This window comes from Culex quinquefasciatus, chromosome 2, assembly GCF_015732765.1.
Source record: "Culex quinquefasciatus strain JHB chromosome 2, VPISU_Cqui_1.0_pri_paternal, whole genome shotgun sequence".
Lineage (NCBI taxonomy): Eukaryota > Metazoa > Arthropoda > Insecta > Diptera > Culicidae > Culex > Culex quinquefasciatus.
In genome coordinates this window covers 43,517,122-43,537,701 of record NC_051862.1, presented here as the reverse complement: position 1 = coordinate 43,537,701, position 20,580 = coordinate 43,517,122, and the positions used below count along the sequence as shown (strand labels likewise).

At 35.0% G+C, this 20,580-nt stretch overlaps 1 protein-coding gene across 1 annotated transcript in view; it reads right to left on the bottom strand.

The window, feature by feature from the left end:
* The window catches only part of LOC6043048, a 55,522-nt gene extending 35,566 nt beyond the window's left edge, over nucleotides 1–19,956 (bottom strand). The window contains exons 1-2 of the mRNA XM_038253929.1: nucleotides 19,782–19,956; nucleotides 19,224–19,663 (exon numbers count right to left, since the gene is read on the bottom strand). Of these exons, the coding sequence (XP_038109857.1) occupies nucleotides 19,224–19,406 (183 nt within the window). The 5' untranslated portion in view covers nucleotides 19,407–19,663; nucleotides 19,782–19,956. The remainder of the gene's footprint in view (nucleotides 1–19,223; nucleotides 19,664–19,781) is intronic.
* Between the last annotated feature and the right edge of the window lie 624 nt (nucleotides 19,957–20,580).

Genomic DNA, 20,580 nt, shown 5'->3' with positions numbered 1-20,580 from the left:
TTCTCCTATTTTCCGTTACTCGACTGTAAACATTTTTGGAAAATGTCATTTTAAGGGACATTTAATGTATCTTTCGAATCTACATTGACCCAGAAGGGTCAGTTTTTCAATTAAAACAAAAATTATTATTTTAAAAATTTCGTGTTTTTTCTAACTTTGCAGAGGTATTTTTTAGAGTGTAACAATTTTCTACAAAGTTGTATAGCAGACAATTTGAGAAATGTTCATATATAAACATAAGGGGTTTGCATACAAACATCACGAGTTATCGCGATTTTATGAAAAAAAGTTTGGAAAAAGTTGGTCGTCGCTGATCATGGTTGTTCATCGTCACCCGCGACAGACACGGACGACAAAACAAAGAGAAACACAAAAAATACTTTTTCAAAACTTTTTTTCGTAAAATCGCGATAACTCGTGATGTTTATTAGCAAACCCCTTATGTTTATATATCAAAATTTTTGTAGTTGTCTGCTCTACAACTTTGTAGAACTTATTACACACTAAAAAATAACCCTGCGAAGTCAGAAAAAACACGATATTTTAAAATGAAAAATTTAGTTCTAAATGAAAAAATGACCCTTCTGGGTCAATGTAGATTCGAAAAGTACATTAAATTACCAATAAAATGACATATTCCAAATTTTTTACAGTCAAGTAACGAAAAATGGGAGAGTTTTTAAAACTTTTTTACTGTTTCTTTCGATGAAAAATACGTTTTTTCGGAATCCTGAGAACGCCATCGCCGGGCGTCCAATTTTACATAAAAGTCCCTTTGACACCAAATTTCTATCTCAGCACCGTTTCAGGCTGCAAATTATTGAAAAACACCTCTTTTTTCGCATGTTCAAAAATTGAAGGGGTCGTACCACCCCTCCGTCACGAGATATCAAAAAACGGACCTCGGATTCGTGATCAGGGACAAAAGTTACCCCTTAGAACAAAGTTTCACGAAAATCGAATAGGGGTCGGGGCAACTTTTCCCGATTTCGTGTGAGTTGGGACAAAAACCGCTACTTTTGAACCATGAAAAATTGGGACTACATTTTTGCCGCCGTGTTATAATTTTTTAGAAGAATAGAAATTTTACTCGATTTTTTTCTACTTTAGTTTTAAATGTAAAATCAAATTTGCAATCAAAAAGTACTTCAAAGATTTGTTGACAAAGTTCACCGTTTTCTAGATATAACAACTTAAAGTTTAATTTAAACCGAAAAACCTGGTTTTAATACTTTTTGAAATAGTGTCCATGATTGTCCAGCCCTAATTTTTTAACGCCAATATCTCAGAAACTAGTGGTCCTATTTTCAATGTCAAAAATTCAGACATTCCTAAAATTGAGTGATCTTTTCGAAAAAAATATTTATTTAAATTTTTGTGTGAAGGAATATTTCAAAAAGGTCAAATATTTTATATTTTTTTTACAAATTATTTATTTTTAATTTTGTTTGTCGATTTTTTATTTTATCACAAATATTAAATTTCCCAAAATCCGCATTTTTTTTATAATTTTTTAGGGAACAAAAACCGCAACTTTTGAGCCATGAGAAGTTAGGACACAAATTTTGCCGCCGAGTTATGATTTTTTGGAAGAATAAAAATTTACCTCGATTTTTTTACTTCAGTTTGAATGTAAAATCAAATTTGCATCGAAAGGTACTTCAAAAATTTGTTAATAAAGTTCACCATTTTCTAGATTTAACCACTTAAAGCTTAATTTCTACTGAAAAAATCCAGTTTTTAGATTTTTTGAAACAGTGTCCATGATTATCGGGTCCAAATTTTTTTAGCTCCAATATCTCAGAAACAGGCCGGTTCCGGTGGTGCAGTGGTTAGCGTGATAACCTCTCACTCCAGTAAGGCCTGGGTTCAATCCCAGACGGACTCGGTGGCATTTATCTAGACGAAATTTGCCTGATCACGCCTTCGGATGGGGAAGCAAAACGTGGGTCCATTTTCGTAAAAGAGGTTTAAGGTGACACATAACACACAATGTTAAAAAATTAAACATTTGCATTTAATATTTTTTAACAAATTATTTATTTGTAATTTTGTTTGTCCATCTGTTTCGTTATAGAATATCAAAATTTTATGTCATGGTACATACTTCAATCATGAAGCCAATCATGAATATTCACATCAGGATGCATTGTGCTTTTTAAGTAAAGGTATTTCAGGAACATCTTCAATGAGGAAAATACGAGAATTTGGCAACACTGTCTTAAGTCATTTGTTTTTAACCTATTTTAAAATATCGACTCTTAGATGAGATTGATCAAACTTTTCAAAGCTGAATTCAGTGTTCAAATGTGGAGATTTTTTTAAAGATTCAAGCAACAAAATTTCATTTTTTTTTTTGGTTTTTGGGTGTTTTCAACATCTCTGATTCAAAGCGGTTTCAAAAACACACCAAAAGAAAAACAAATAATATTTTGTATATTGGATCATTAAAAAAACGTCAGAAATATTTTCCAGCTTCTCCGCTTCTTGGGAACAACGAGCAATGAAAAATCACTACATCGCGCTTGCTATTTCATTAGGGCACATAACTTTTTTAACCAAGAGTGTGTCCCTTTCACACCTTATGTAAACTGTCATTTGAGTGAAAGGGATACACTATTGTTTACAAAAGTTATGTGCCCTTTTGAAATGTTAGGCTCCACACTCCACATGTTCAAGGAAAAGTAACATTTTCAAAATTATTTCAAGTTTGTTTTGATTTTGTTCAGCTATTTGTTTTTTTTATCGACTCACTCTCTTCACGGTTTATTCAATTTCGCGAGTAGACTTGCTACTCCATTTCGTCTTTCTGCACGCCTGAAAGCTACAAGGTTTTTTGTGTTGATGCTATTTCCACCAGACCAAACCAAAATAAAATACAATGTGATAAATGATGGCTGGTGTTGCAACGTTTGTATCGATAAAAGGAAGTGAGAATTTTAGCAGCAGCAGCAGCGATTGTGCGCCAAACGATGCAAGTTTAGCGGAACTGTGCTAAAGTTATAATTTTTTGACAAGGATGAATTTCAGTTAATTTGACAAAGCTACTTTCCATAAACCACGCTCTTTTAGGTTGCTCACTAACCAAGCTACCACTTTCGACCCATGAATTAACAAAACAAACGACAGTCCGCGCTCAACAACGCGATAAAGGCCCACTCGATTACGACAGAGATAGAAAAAAAAAAAAAAAAAAAAAAACAATAAAAAATAAACTTCGCCCTCAAAAGCCCTTCCACTGGAAATCCAACCCGAAGCCCGAGCCGGTTTGATGTGTGTTGTGTATGGTTATCATTTCGCATATTAATCTAACCCATTAGCGTTGGATCCATCTCTCTACACACACAAGCTCTCAAAGGGACACCACGACGGGCTACATCCATCTGTGTCGAATGTTGGACTAGTGATGGTGGTGCCGCAATCGTTATGATTATACCACCAACTTACTGGTACTAGTTACTATTACTAGCAACCGTTCACTATGAGATCCTTACGGAATACTACTAAGAGTAATAGTAAGAAGTCACCATGGTTCTCTTGTTGTTATGATTTACACAAGAAAGAAAAACAAACGATTTACAGAATCTACAAAAAGAAATCTATAGTTGGAGAGCACACACTCAGTGGCAAATATATAAATTAGCACATAAAACTAATTTAGGGTAGAAACACATTTTTCAATAAATTAAACTTAATTTCTAAATAGAAATGTTGTCTTTTGATTGAAATTTTCTCAACAATTGATTTATTTATGCACATTTCAGTGCAAGTCATTGTCAACCCCCTCTTCTTCTTTCAAAATTTCCTCATTTACTAGAGTAGTAAAATAATATTGCCAGAAGTATTTTTGTTTATCGATGATCGACAAAAAAGTAAAACTTCAAAAAAAAAAAAAAACATAAAATTTTGATAAATAATTGATATTTTGCAAATTTTAGACAGTAGTAAAACTGAAACAGTCAATATTTACAGTATTTTGTCAGGAATGTCGTTTCTAAATTCTGACAAATTGTCATTAAATTTGAATATTTGTAAAGATTTTGTAGAAGTACCGCCCCAGAGAAACGGGACACATGGGGCGAATTGGACCAGCTGTTTTAGCCTTATTACTGTACAGCAGACACAGAACATCTAAAATAGTGCATCGTTTTCCAAATTTCAAGCTTTTAAGTGCTCTAAAAACTGCTGTCCCTATTCAGCCTGTAGTTCCGATTTACCCCGGATGACGGTAGACAGTAATCACAGCAATTTTTCACGAATTCGGGGTCCATTTTTCGATATCTTGTGACGTAGGGGGTACGATCCCTTTCATTTTTGAACATTCGAAAAAGACACGTTTTTCAATAATTTGCAGCCTGAAATGGTGATGATTTGAAAATTTGGTGTCAACGGGACTTTTACTTTAAATTTGACGCCCGATTTGACCTGCGTACTCAAAATCCCAATAAAAATGTATTATTTTCATTAAAATAATACAAATACAGTCCAGACTCGATTATCCGAAGGTTTGTATAGAACTTCGGATAATCGAATCGCGAACAAAACTTTTTTTTTCGTTTTTTTTTCTTTTTCTTGTTTGAAACATCACATTCGAGTTCTGCGACCCCATTTTAGTAAAATTTTAATAGTAAAATGCATTTTTTTCAATATTTCGACACCGCCATATTGGTCACCATCTTGGATTAAAAAAGTGTAAATCACCTTAGCGTAGTTTAGGGGTCAAACTTAATCTCGACAATCAAAAATAAGACAGCGATTTTTTTTTCGTGATTCGATTATCCGAAATTTTGATTATCTGAAGTGAAATTTTTCCGAGGCCTTCGGATAATCGAGTCTGGACTGTATGTATACAAAAATTTAAAAACTGCAAAAAAAATAAAAATTTATAAAAAATAAAATTTTAAAATAACAAATTTAAATAAAAGGTTTAAGATTTAAGAAATTCAGAAATTTTAAATTGAAAAATTTAAAAATCTTAAGAGCGAGTTTTTCACCAATGTGTAACAGGTCGTATCGAGGTGCTCCGATTTGGATGAAACTTTCAGCGTTTGTTTGTCTATACATGAGATGAATTCATGCCAAATATGAGCCCTCTACGACAAAGGGAAGTGGGGTAAAATGGGCTTTGAAGTTTGAGATCCAAAAAACCTAAAAAATCTTAAAATTGCTCGCATTTCCGTAAAACTTCATCAATTCCAACTCTCTTAGATGCATTCGAAAGGTCTTTTGAAGCACTTCAAAATGTGCCATAGACATCCAGGATTGGTTCGACTTTTTCTCTTAGCTTTTGCAAATTACTGTCAAAAATTGATTTTTTTAAAGCCTTAATATCTTTTTGCAACAGCCTCCAACACCCATACTCCCATAGGTCAAAAGATAGGTAATTATATGGACTATAAGCCTATGGTATTAACTTTTTGGCCAATCGCAGTTTTTCTCATAGTTTTTCGATTTTTCTAGAACAAACATTTTACAACGTTAGTTTTTGGCCGGTAGGCCGCCATAGCGGCACTTTTTAGTCTCAATTTTGTCATATTCGGAATCCTCGGACAATTTCACGTAAGTTAGAAGTATTGGAGTTGTAAATTTGATTGAAAAATTGCCATTAAGAATGAATTAAAATATTTTTTAACAATTTGTTTAATTAGGGGTAAAACAGGTTTTCGCCTACTTGATACAGCATTTGACGTATTGATCACAGGGTAAATAAGATCTATTTCTTTTTTCAAAAATGTTTTATTTAATTATATTTTAAATCAAATTTACAACTCCAATACTTATAACATACGTGAAATTGTCCGAGGATTTCGAATATGACAAAATTGAGACCAAAAAGTGCCACTATGGCGGCCTACAGGGCAAAAACTAACGTTGTAAAATGTTTGTTCTAGAAAAATCGAAAAACTATGAGAAAAACTGCGATTGGCCAAAAAGTAAATACCATAGGCTTATAGTCCATGTAATTACCTATCTTTTGACCTATGGGAGTATGGGTGTTGGAGGATGTTGCAAAAAGATATTAAGGTTTTAAAAAAATCCATTTTTGACAGTAATTTGCAAAAGCTGAGAGAAAAAGTCGAGCCAATCCTGGATGTCTATGGCACATTTTGAAGTGCTTCAAAAGACCTTTCGAATGCATCTAAGAGAGTTGGAATTGATGAAGTTTTACGGAAATGCGAGCAATTTTAAGATTTTTTAGGTTTTTTGGACCTCAAACTTCAAAGCCCATTTTACCCCACTTCCCTTTGTCGTAGAGGGCTCATATTTGGCATGAGATCATCTCATGTATAGACAAACAAACGCTGGAAATTTCATCCAAATCGGAGCACCTCGATACGACCTCTAGAACAAACCGAGCAATATTTACAAATACTGCCTCTTAAATAAAAATAATTACAGTACAAGTTCAGTTCAAATATGTATTAGAAAATTAGGAAACCCAAAAATAAAATAAAAATTAAGAAATATAAGAACTTGAAAACTTCCAAAATAAAAATTTAAAAAGTTCGAATTTCAAATTTGAAATTCAGAAATTCAAAATAATTTTTAAATCTGAGATGAAAAAAAATAATTACCGTACAATTCAAATGTGCGTTCGAAAACTTAGAAACTCAAAAATAAAAACATTAATTTATTTATTTTATTGCGTTGTTTAAGCTTTACTTATGTGAAGTTACTATCCAAAGCTGGGATGTGGACTACCTTACAACAGCTGAGGTAAACATAAATTTAGAAATACAGTCCAGATTCGATTATCCGAAGCTTTGTGTGGGATTTCGGATAATCGAATCACGAACAAAACCATTTTTTTCTTTTACTTTTTTTTAAACATCAAATTCGAGTTCTACGACCCCATTTTAGTCAAATTTGAATGGTATTTAATTAAAAAATGCACGTTTCCAATATTTCGTCACCGCCATCTTGATTTAAAAAAAAAATCACTGTAGCGTAGTTTATGGGTCATACTTAAGTTCGACAATAAAAAATTAGGCAACGAAAAAAATGTGTTCGTGATTCTTATCCGAAAAGATATTTTTTCGAGGCCTTCGGATAATCGAGTCTGGACTGTACAAAAAAAAACTAAAAATTCCAAAATAAAAAATAAAGCTCAAAAATTTAATAATTTAAACTCCGAAATTCGAAAATTAAAAATTTAAAAATATAAAATGAAAAAAATAATAATTACAGTTCGTATCTGGAGTTTTTTGTTTTTGAAAAGGTCCTATAAACCAAATTTTAATTTTTTGCTTTTTGGGTGTTTTTGAATACTCCCGACTCAAGGCGGTTCTAAAAACACCCAAAAAGCAAAAAATTAAAATTTGGTTTATAGGACCTTTAAAAAAAAAAAAAAAAACTCCAGGTATGTACTCGATTATCAGAAGTCCTCAACAAAATTACACGAAATTGTATATAATTTTGAAATTTAAGAATTGGAGAATTTCCGACTCTACAAATTTTAGACTTTTGATTTTAGATTTCAAGAAAAGGAAAGAGAAGAAGAAAGAAGAATCAAAATTTAAGAATTTAAGAATATGAGAATTTAAAAATTGGAGTGTTTAAAAATTTAAGAATTCAAAAATGTAAGAAATTTAAAAGATTATGATTTTAAGAGAGAAGAATGCGCAACTTATCTTAACCGCGATTCTTCCGAGTTCAGTACTTAACTCTTCTACAAAAAAAAAATAATGGAAAAGAGCAGAAAGTTCCACAGAAGTATCTTTTTCACACTGGAAATCGAACCAAGACTGAGATCTCGTTATTTAAAAAATTGGGTTGATAAGGTGACACTGAGAAAAAAAAAAAACTATTTTTTTTTTACAAAATTTAAACATAAAGAGGCTGTATCTCAAGAACCCGCAGTACGATTATCAAGATCTTGAAATGAAAATTGTAATAAATTAGCAGGGGTGCGTCATAAAATTTAAAATCTGGAGTTTTTTTTTTTTTTTGAGAGGTCCTATAAACCAAATTTCCAGTTTTTGCTTTTTGGGTGTTTTTGAAACCGCCTTGAGTCAGGGGTATCAAAAAACACCCAAAAAGCAAAGACTAAAAAATTGGTTTATTGGACCTTTTTAAAACAAACTCCAGAAATGTAAAATGACACTTCGGACAACGATATTTTTTTGTTGAAACTTTGAGTGTAGGGTAGGGTAGTCATCAATGAGACACTTTTGGTTTTCAACTTTCAACGATTTTTCTAATTTTTTCATCAGCATGTCTTAATGAGCTTTTTGTTGCATTTTATTTCTTTTAGTGTATTCAAACATTGACCAAAATATGAGATCGATCCGACATCTACAGCCAGAGTTATTCAACTGTCTCATTGTAGACGCACTTGGCAGGAACAATGAGACAGCTGGGGACCAATGAGACACTTTACGAAAATCAATACTTTTCTAATAAAACATCATGTTTTTGTATTGTTCCATTACAGGTGACTTGCCTTGAACATTTTAGAGCAATTTTGCCAACATGAAACTTTAATTAACAAAAGTTATACTAAAAAGTATTTAAATTTTGTAAAATCCATATATTTATACCAAATAACTTTGTATGTCTGGTTAAATGAAGTTAAAACTCTATAAATATGCCAAAAATCACTTTCAATTCATGTTTTGAAAGATTTACATGGATTTTGAAATGTTAAATGAAGAAAAATCAAAGTGTCTCATTGTTACCCATGGGCTAACATGAGTGGGGAACAATGAGACAGCCCTGGATTCTGGGTATATTCTAAATTTTGGTCAAATCTAATGAAAGGACATTGTAGTCCAACTCAATCCCTATGGAACGTCTAAAGAAATTTGAAGAAATATTAGTTTTGGTGTAAATGGCAGCCTACGAGCGAAAAAGTATTTTTTGTCCATAATTTACTTTTACACCCCAGAATCAAACATTTATGAATAACTTTTCAAGGGAGCGTCCATAACCAAAGCCACTAATATGGCAGACGTGTATCTCGTAGACACACCTTTCTCCCAAATATGAGCCTGATTGGTTGAAACTACGACTTGTTAGAGCCATTTTATCATTGTTCCCCGTGTCTCATTGATGACTACTCTACCCTACCATTTCGATGTCCGTAAAAGTCTCCAAACAATTTTGTCAGCTGTCCACACAAAACGGATTTTCTGACCAATATGGTGTCCTCGGCAAAGTTGTAGATATTGCTTAGGACTTCTCAGAGAAAAAAAAATATTGACGCTAAAAATATATTTTTTTATTTGACTTTTGAAAAAAATGATTTTTGGGTTTGATTAAAAATGCCATCTTTTGAGCTGTGGCACAGGTTGGTAAAAAAATAATTTAGCAGTGCAAAAATTAAATTTGTAAGAAAATTGCTCACCCAAAAACACTCTACATTTATAAGTTATAAGAAGATACCGATTTTTCGAGCGAAACTTCATACAAATTAATCAATGCAACTGAGTGTATCTGTATGTGCATTTCTGCCCGTACAAACACTGCCCCGACCGGGGTTCGTACGGTTCGTGAGGCAGGGTAGCAAGTCCCATGTTGATCCCACAATGGGTCGCCAATATTGGTGTCGCCTCGGAGAGCTACGGAGCGCTGTTTGGTTTCTTTTTCATTATTTTTTTTTATTTGATCGTGTGTGGGTCCAATACCGTCGTCGTCGCAGTCGAATCCGGCGTGTAAAGTTATTTAGCGTTTTGCTGCTGCCTTGTCTTTTTTTGGTAGTTGTGAGAGATTTTTATACAGTTTTTTTTTCTGCTTCTCTACTATTCTGTGTAAGTGTGACTACGTGCGTGTGTTTATTTATAAGCAGCGCAGTTTTTTTTTCTTCTCCTCTTTTCGTAAATAACATCTCTCCGCTTCGTTTTCTTCCTTCCGTGGTCGTTTCGTTGTTCCTTTTTTTTTGCTTCGTTCGTTCCGACGACGACGAGTCCTCTTTGCTCTAGGTGGAGGTGCACCTAACTTGTGTCATCCGATTCCAAAACCGGCAGCTTCGGCAGCAGCAGCAAATCACTGGTGTCAGGTTGATGCGCGCTGCTGACTAAGGTTTTATGGACACTTAAAGCCTGGGACCAGGGACGGGAAGGAACAACACACTATAAAGTTGGGAGGAAGTTGCGTTGCTGCTGCTGCTGCTGCTGCTGTTGATTGTTATAATTATCATAATTTAATAATCATTCTCTCATATTGTCTCATTAGTGCTCGTTAACTTTATAGACAGTGCCAGTGTGGCGGTCGTATTCGCGATGTAAAGAGAACACACGACGATTCTGCAATCAAGACCGGTTTTGATTGGGTGCCCTTGAAGAGCTCAAAATTTCATTGAAATTGTCATATTCTGGGAATGGGTTTTCGAACGACCGGAGTCGTATATGTTTCATGTAGAAATACGAGGATTTTTAGTTAAAGACCAATGGTTTTCAAGTTTAGTACTCTTTCGACAGTACACGGAGAAAAAAGAGTTCCCAAAATAGTGAACAAGCGTTCATATAAATGGGAACCACGAACAAAGTGTTCAAATAAAATGGCACGATTTCCAAAAACGTACCATGGGATTTGAAAACTTTGTTCGTGGTTCCCATTTTCATGAACGCTTCTTCACGATTTTGGGAACTCTTTTTTCTCCGTGTACTTGACAATCTTCCAGAATTCACTGTTAAGTTGGGTGACTCAGCCTCTAAACGGGTTTCAATCCAAAAAAATTGACACAAATAATTACAAATTAATCCAATTGATCTTTCCAAGAAAAAAGAAATAAGAAAAAACAAGAAAAACTTTTTTTTATTGTTATGTCATATTTTGCACGGAGAAAAAAAGAGTTCCCAAAATCGTGAACAAGCGTTCATGAAAATTGGAACCACGAACAAAGTGTCCAAATTTCATGGTACGTTTATCAAAATCGTACCATGGGATTTGAACACTTTGTTCGTGGTTCCCATTTTCATGAACGCTTGTTTACGATTTTGGGAACTCTTTTTTCTCCGTGTGGGTCTATTGATTTGCCCTTTATCTATGTTTTTCAAGCAAATTGTTGCAATAATGCAATTATTTTAAAGAGAAAAGAAAGCAACAACATTGAAAACTATGATGTTTTGTAAAGTTCTTTAAAAGTTATGCTAAAAAAACTATTTAGACTAAAGTCCGGAAGGGGACCATCCATAAACCACGTGGACACTTTTTTGAGAATCTGTTAGCCCCCCCCCCCCTCCCGCGCTCGTGGACAATTGTCCATACAAAAAAAAAACTGGATCGTGGCAATCGCCATACTCCCCCCCCTAAAGTGTCCACGTGGTTTATGGATGGTCCCAAGATTGTTAAAAGTTTTGTTTTGTAAGAAAAAATACATTTCTAATTTCAAATTTCAGAGTCCGGATCTAAGATATTTTGATGAAAACGTTGTCCAGATCTGGAGCAGTGCGTGGCCGAATGGTTACGCTGTCCACTTTGTAAGCGGATGATTCTGGGTTCGATTCCCATCTGCTCCAACCTTCCATCGGATGAGGAAGTAAAATTTCGGTCCCGGCCTTGGTTGTTAGGCCGTCCAGGTGTAGGAGTCGTCTCCAGGCCATAAGTACAAACAACACACCAAACCAAGCCTACTCCGGTGGAATCGCTGGCGGCGGTTGGACTCGCAATCCAAAGGTCGTCAGTTCAAACACTGGGGTGGAAGTTTCCTTGGAGTAGAATGAGGTTTGGATGCTCTCCCCATTCAAGCCTTCGGACTCCTAGGTTCGAGCAGAAACTTGCAATTGAGATCACAAAAAACCCGGGGGTCGTTAATGTGGATGGTTTGATTTTTTGTTGTCCAGATCTATCATGCGACCCATCATTGGAGGGGTAATCAAAAGACCTTTCCAAAGAGCCCAAAATATTGAAAATTTGAAAATTTGTTATTTAAGCAATTCCAGCTCAAATCAGGAATTTTTCTGGTACTTTTGTACCCGACCCTCTCCGATTTCAATGGAACTTTGTAGACATGTTATCCTAGGCCTATAAAAGCCATTTTTGTGTATATGGAGCCATTAGTACTCGAAAATAACTTTTGAGAAGGGCGTAAGGTATTTAAATATTTTTGTATTTTGTAATTTAAAAATTACTGTATCTCGAAGCCGTTGCGTCGTATCAAAAACTAGTCAAAGACAAACTTGTAGGAAATTGGACGGCCATTCTGAAAAAAATACACTGAAAAAATAATACACGCCACATCTATGAATTTTTTTGATTTTTAAGTCTAAAACTTAAATTGAAAGGTGATGTCACGATTTTTTTCGTTCAAAATTTTTGAGGAAATAGCTTAAAATATAACCAAAAGACTGACGAAAAATGCAGGATGGTATGTCTCTCCTTAAAAAAATACAAAAATCATTTACTAAAACTGTTTTTTTTTAAAGTGGTCTTAACGTCAAAATTTTTGAAAACCGGTAGTGGGAATCGATTCTTCAGACAATTTTACATAAAAGTCTCCATATTGACCGTTGTCCTATGTCCAATCCTTGAGAAGATACAGCGGTTTTAAAAATGAAAATGTTGAAAAAACGGGTTTTTTGGTGGTTTTTGGCAATTTCTATGTGACAGACTTGGTTTTTCAGTCTCGTAAGTATTTTTACCAGAAAGCTCGTCCAATTTCCCATAAGTTTGCCTTTGACAGCATTTCAATTGGATTTAAGGGCTTAAAGATATAAGCTTAATTACATTGCTTATAACTGAAAATAGAATATTTTTTTCCAGTGTGGTAGAAACCAGGATAGTAAAATTGATTACGTAAATATAAAAACGACATAAATCAAAAAGCTGTCAAAGGCAAACTTATGGGAAATTAGACGAGCTTTCCGGTAAAAATATTTACGAGACTTAAAAACCAAGACTGTCAAATATAAATTGCCAAAAACCACAAAAAAAAACCCGTTTTTTCAACATTTTCACTTTTAAAACCGCTGTTTCTTCCCAAGGATTGGACATAGGACAATGGTCAATATGGAGACTTTTATGTAAAATTGTCTGGAGAATCGATTCCCACTAGTGGTTTTCAAAAATTTTGACGTTTAGGCCAATTTTAAAAAAAACAGTTTTAGTAAATGATTTTTTGTATTTTTTAGGAGAGACATACCATCCTGCATTTTTCGTCAGTCTTTTGGTTATATTTTAGGCTACTTCCTCAAAAATTTTAAACGAAAAAAATCGTGACATCACCTTTCAATTTAAGTTTTAGACTTAAAAGTCAAAAAATCTCATAGATGTGGCATGTATTTTTGTTTCAGTGTATTTTTTTTCAGAAAGCCCGTCCAATTTCCTACAAGTTTGTCTTTGACTACTTTTTGATACGACGCAACGGCTTCGAGATACAGTAATTTTTAAATTACAAATTACAAATATATTTAAATACCTTACGCCCTTTTCAAATGTTATTTTCGAATACTATTGGCTCCATATACACAAAAATGGCTTATATAGGCCTAAGATAACATGTCTACAAAGTTTCATTGAAATCGGAGAGGGTCGGGTACAAAAGTACCAGAAAAATTCCTGATTTGAGCTGGAATTGCTTATTTATAGACATTTTTGAAACAGGGTCTTAGATATTGTCCAAATTTATCATGCGAACTATCGTTGCGAGTTATGATCACTTAACCCCTCCACAACCCAACAACGCCTCTGACGGGATTCGATCTCCACATTTGTCTAACATCAATTTTTCAACAAATTTTTGATCTTCAAAAAAATCTCAAACGATAAAATAATATCAAGTTTAGCAACTCTGCCAGAAGTTATGGGCACTACATTAATGCTACCCAACCAGGCTTCATAAAAAGAATCATAAAAAGTTGAACCTTTATTTTTTTTAAAACATTGCGTTGATAACTTGTTTAATCTGCCTTTGTCAATGTTTTGAGAAAAATATGTATGTTTAGGGCCGTGTTTCTAACTTTTTATGTCAAAATAAGTTTGCAATAATTTAAGATTTGTCCAAGATTATGTTTGAACATACTTTGCTACTTAAAAGCTTAAATGAAATGTGAAAAACAACCAAAACTCGATTTGAAAATTACAAAAAAAACATCAGGATGGTAAAAGATAATTATAAACTGGGCCTTACACGATAAATAAAAAATAAACACTATTAGTGAATATATAAAATACTAAAAATAAATGAAGAAATGCATGACACGTATTATTTTAGAACAAACGAACAAAATGACCTTCTGAACACGGGGACAGTACAAATTTTCGAAAAAAAAGGTTTGGCAGTTGAGGGTGCAACAGTCTTAAGGAGGTATTAGACTATGACAAACAAACTCGCATTTTTTGTGTTTGACAGTTAAAAAAAAATCATACGACTACAAGAAAATGAATATTTTTTTCTAATTTTATAAGCTCAAATCGTACAATAAATCAAAAAATGATCTCTGGTATTTTTTGTTCAGAAGTATTTTTCATCAACGTGAAGTATAATGAAAAAAAAAAAATGAATTCATACCCCACAATCTCTTTTTTTTAGAACTTGTTTGACACATTAAATTGAAACGAATAAAATCATTCTTTTCATAACAAAAAACTTTTCTAAACTGAGTTATACTGCTTCAGCTCGTGAACAAAATTGTTTAGCTTTTTAGATATTCCTTAAAAATCTGACTTTACGTGTTTGTTTTACTTCAAACAACTCAATGTTTTCACATATTTGGAGCAAGTTTTCAAACTTTGTTTGCATTTTTTTGGGCACCTCTTAAACAATACAAAGTAGTTTTTCAATGATTTTTTATTGTGTTTTTCACAAGGTTTTCAGGTTTATAATTGACTTCTGTTAAACATTTTTTCATAGAACGAAAACATGATTTAAATTATACGATAAATTATTATCATCCCACTACCACTCTTCCATTTTTTTCATGTTAAACCTTCTGACACCCATTGTTGCAACAGTGCTCCATGATTCTTTTACCTTAAATTGAAATTTTTTAGACGAATTGAAGTAATTCTTCTTGCAAAAATCTTTTTGAAATATTTAATGATACCAATTCAATTTTCATCTAATTTGGTAGTGGTAAACAATCTCAATTTTACTTTGGCGGCAAAGGGATTGAATATTCTTCATTTTACATCTAATTATTTTTAAAAAGTTTACCCGAACTTTAATAGTCATTTTTATTGAGCAAGGTCTATTTTAGATATTAAATTACGTTTCTTAATTTTTTCTAGAGCATTTAAAAAAAATCCGTCCAAAAAATTAAGAAAATGTATACTTCCGCTTGAATTGCGGGAATTTCCGGGAAATTTATAAATTTCCCGGGAAACGGGAAATATACTTTTACGGGAAATCCCGGGAATTCCCGGGATATTGGACGCTCTAAAAGGGGGCAAACTGTCCAAAAGTGCTAGTTTGTTTATTTGTTTGATTGTATTATAATACCGCCTTTACTACATATCATTGGAAAAGTACTAGAGTGTAACAAAAATTACTTTTTGGCAGGCATGGTTCCGAAGGGGTATACTGAGCCCAAATCCCAAATATGAGCTGGATTTGGGTTGCACTTGAATTTCAAATGGGATTTAACCCGTAAAAAAAGATGTTTGAAAATGTAAATTTTAGAGGCATTTTGGTCAGCAAGGTTTATTCTCAACAGCACTGGCGTGTAGGCCAGATCCTTGCGCATCTTTTGGTATACATAACATTAAAGCACCCTGAAGATCTAGGGACCTACATAGGGAAATGAAATGTACTGGGAGAAATTTCAAACACCCAAAGTCATTCAAATTTAAGGTTGAAAAACTTGTAGTTTTTCTTTGGTGTTGGCACTTTTCTTGTACCGAACAAGCACAAACATAATAAAAACTACCAGATTATTGCGCAATTCTCACTAACTTGGACTTCGCACTAAATAATTGCTATCGATCGCACTATTGCGACTTGTCAAGCTGGCTTGGGAAATTTGAATTTTCTCAAAAAATGATCAAAGCGAGCCGATGTTGCTCACCTGTCAATCGCAATTTTAAAGTGCGAATGTCCAGTTTGGTGGAAACTGCGACTGGAAATGTAAATAAACAACTGCCGGTTGCCTAGTTTTTGGACATTTTGTTGTCAAAAGTGCGAGATAAAAGTGCGGGTCAAATCCAAGTTACAGTGGAAGGATCAATATTATCAACAACAGTTTTACAATACTTGTAATTGGGTCCTAAAATGAAGCTTAGATTGCTGATATTATTGTTTACAGCGATAAAGCTTATTTTTCTGAGTAAAATGACCCTTTGTACGACCACAAAGAGTTTAAAATGGATTTTTAAATCAATTTCAAAAAATTAACCTCGCTCGTTCCAAGGGGACCATAGTTGATCCATCGAAAAAATGTTGTGTTGTCAAAAAAAATAATTTTGCATTAAAATGAAAAAAAGTGATCAGAAATGGTTTTTAATCGTGTTTTTTACCGTTGTACATAAAAATTGACATAGGGCTTTAGTACCCAACTGTTATAAGTCTCGTTTTTTGCCAAAATTATTTTAAATTGATTCCAACCTTGTTCTTGCATGATCTTGTTGCTCGATTGGAACCCTAAGAGTGACATTTCGCCTTTCCATATAGGCTCTCTATGAAGATCGATACAGACCTTCAAAGCATTTTTTTTCGGATTTGGGCTCAGTATGCCCACCGGAACAAACCCCTGAATGCCCGCCATTTAAGAAAAACCTAAGCGTGAAAAAATTACATGAATTTGATGGAAACTTATATAATTTTACATGCAAGTATGTGTAGCCTTATGGTGGAACATGGTTGTATGGGAAAAAATAAAGTTGTCCAAATTTAGTGAGCACAGCAACGTTTCAGTTCCTTTTGGGGTCCTAAAAAATCGCTTTAGTTTGGGAAAGATTGGTTGAGTCCTTACTAAATTAATTATTAAATTATTCGATATAAAATTAAATTTGATGACTTGGAAACTCTGTCAAGATATCGATGCCTATGTACTGTACTAAGCTTGCTAGGATTCCTTTTTAAACAGAACAAGAGAGAACACCAGCAGCGATATAAAGCCACTAAAAGATGTTAACTTCAATGAAAATGTATTCCGTATTACACGCTATTACGTATTACTGGCATAACAATGATGTTATCTGAAATGGACGTTTACTTCTTTTCTTTATTTTTTTGTTTAACTAAATTGGATAATAGGTTCTTATTACCTTAGTTAAGAATGTTAATGTTTGAAGCTATTGAGTTTTTTAATATAAGGCATCCTTTTGGAAGACATTAAGAGCGAGTCCACGAACAGGGCATACCCCTTTGTATGGAACGTCGTTTGGACCTCACCAATCTGCCTGAAATTTTCAGGGGTTGTTTGTACATATATAACTAGCATCTGGCCAAAATATGAGCACTATAGGTCAACGGGAAGTGGGGCAAATCGGGACACAAAATTTGAAGGTTCAAAAACGTCAAAAACCTGAAAAAGGCTATAACTTAGGCAAAATTCAATTTAATTTCAAAATTCAAAATGCATCTGAAAGGGCTTGAAAAATGCAACAAAATGCAGGGTAGAGCATCTCAATTGGTTATTTCTAAAGGGAGTTATTGGCATTTTAGTGAAAAAATAGCATAATTTTCAAACTCAAATAAAAAAGTGTTCCATCCAGATATCAACTCGGTTCGACCTGCAGCTTGTAGGGGACATCTGGGACTACCATCTGAGACTGAGACCGCTTTGGGTAAGGCAGTTTAACATATTAAATAGACACTTTTACTTTTAGTGATTTTTTTGGTTGTAAATCTTTGGTCGGGGACCCCTTAGATCCCATTTTTTGGTGATAATTTTATCATATTCGTGTTCCTGAGACAATTTCACAATAGAAACATGTATAATAATGTTTATTTTCATCCATTTTACCCCTTTAAAAAATGAAAGTTAAAAAAAATTGAGAAGCTGCTTTTTTCTGGTGTCATCTAGTATCCTTGGAAACGAACTTGAATTTCAATAAATGTGAATCTAAGATTTTTTTTAACTTTTATTTTTTAAAGGGTTAAAATGGATGAAAATAAACATTTTTATACATGTTTCTATTGTGAAATTGTCTCAGGAACACGAATATGATAAAATTATCACCGGAAAATTTGATCTAGGGGGTCCCCCGAGCAAAAATGTACAACCAAAAAATTCACTAAAAGTAAAAGTGTCTATTTAATATGTTAAACTGCCTTACCCAAAGCGGTCTCAGTCTCAGATGGTAGTCCCAGATGTCCCCTACAAGCTGCAGGTCGAACCGAGTTGATATCTGGATGGAACACTATTTTATTTGAGTTTGAAAATTATGCTATTTTTTCACTAAAATGCCAATAACTCCCTTTAGAAATAACCAATTGAGATGCTCTACCCTGCATTTTGTTGCATTTTTCAAGCCCTTTCAGATGCATTTTGAATTTTGAAATTAAATTGAATTTTGCCTAAGTTATAGCCTTTTTCAGGTTTTTGACGTTTTTGAACCTTCAAACTTTGTGTCCCGATTTGCCCCACTTCCCGTTGACCTAGAGTGCTCATATTTTGGCCAGATGCTAGTTATATATGTACAAACAACCCCTGAAAATTTCAGGCAGATTGGTGAGGTAGATGCGAGATGGGTATGCTTTGCTCGTGGACTCGCTCTTAAACATTACAGGTAAAACAGCAATAAACTAAAATACTTATATTAAAGAACGATAAAAAAATCTTTTTCGAACAGATCTAAACGAAATTTTCCTAATTTTCAAGCCACCATCGTTGTTACGTTAGTGTTTGCTCCTGGAAAGCCATACAAGAAAAAGAACGCAATGTCCTTGTACGTGTGAGATCTTGCTTTTCTCATCCTTCTCTTATCACAGCAGGGATCTATTTCTGCCTGCTCTAGTGATCTTTCTGATCCCTTTAAAGACCTCTTTCGACGATGACGACATCGACGTCTTGCACAACAATCTACTGCGTGTTGGCCTCACACTTGCATGCCTCGTCCCGGCATAGATTCCCCAAATCGAAGATTCCCAGTTCTCCCCGTCCAATTTGCCGGAATGTCCACACGAAGAATAGCTCCGCGTGACTGCTGCCCATTCACCAGATTCCGCATCGTTCCCTTGGGGATGCCAAACCGTTCCCCCCTCCAATTCTGGCCCCACCCCACCCGAGAACCCCGGCCGGTTTGCCTCGCTCGCAGAAAAATCAAAATAAAAACCTTTTTCCTCCTGCTCGCCGCAGCAAACAAAACGAAGAGAACGAGAAAAGAGGCAAAAAAGCACTCACCTCTTTGAAAAATAGAAAATGGTCGTCGCTGGGTGTCGACGGTCCGGTCGGTCCGGCCGATTCCGCGGGCCGCTTCCGACGCTGCAGGTACTCGTCCAGGTTGAAGCGAAGCGGTGCCGCGGACGGCGACGCCACGTCCGGAACGGTCCGGACGACGACGTTCAAGCACTTGCAGCTAATCATGCTGGGTTGGTTCCGGCTCCCGGGACGGTCCTTCCTGCTACGTGATTTTCTTCCGGTGGTTACTGCTGCCGACCTCCACACTGGCTACGGGGCTTCCGTTCGAGGGAATCGGTTCTCCGGGAGTGTGTGATTTCTTAGCTGGCGGAACCAAAACCGCTATTATCTAAAGATTCTTTCGGAGATTTCTTCGTTTCACTGGGGCACGCACCAAGCAATCTTCCGGTCGGTTCTTCCGACAGATCTTTGTTTACACAACACTAAAAAGGCCCAAAAATAGCAATAAATTCACTCAAAAATTTCCCCCACAAAACCTCTTTTCAACACAGTTTTATTCCTTCTTTCCCCGTTGCTTCCAGATTCCGGACCACTTTTTACCCGTGTTTCTTCTTTTCTCCGGACTTATTTGCTAATCCGGCAAACTGTCAAGGGGTTTGTTGGAACCTGCTACCGATCACGCACGACCACGGACAAAACCAGCTCGCTGCTCGCACACTCGACTCTGACTGACGATCGGATCGGATTGTGGATGGTTGCAGGAAGATTCGACGGAACTCTTTGATTTTTCCTTTGTTGTCATTTGCGGCGACACTGGGCTGCGTTTGTGTTTGTGAGAGGGGCCGCGCGGTGGGTTGAAAGTTGGATTTTAAAGGGTAAAGCGATTTGCGTCGTTGGTGAAAATGGCTGATTTTTATCGAATTTGGGTGTAAAAATGAAGAAATTTGACTTCAATGTCTCAAAAAATGGTAATTTGAATCGATTGTTGTGATGAACGCAGGGAAATTTGCAAAACAACGCGGTTCTTTAAAAATGTGTAGTTACACCGTTTTCACCTCTTGTTCTTGGCGCTTTGACAGCGGGCTGTCAGACTGTCACGGTGACGAAGTGCACGCTGAGGAAGAGTTGAGCAAAGTTTTGCGCATAAATAACTTGTGGAAAAAGTTAACCCTTGACGTAAATTTTTTTTTTTCTATGATTCAGTTTAATAAGGCTTTCTAGGCCCAGTGAAAAAAATATAATTTAACTCAAAAATGACGAACTCCTCGTCACAGTGTCCTGATGCAAACAATGATCGAGCTGTAGCTGTCACAGCCCTGCGGAGTATGTTGGCTGACATATCGGGCAGTCCGTCAAATAAACCAGCTAGAAGTCGCTTGACAAAAAAAATTTGCTAGAA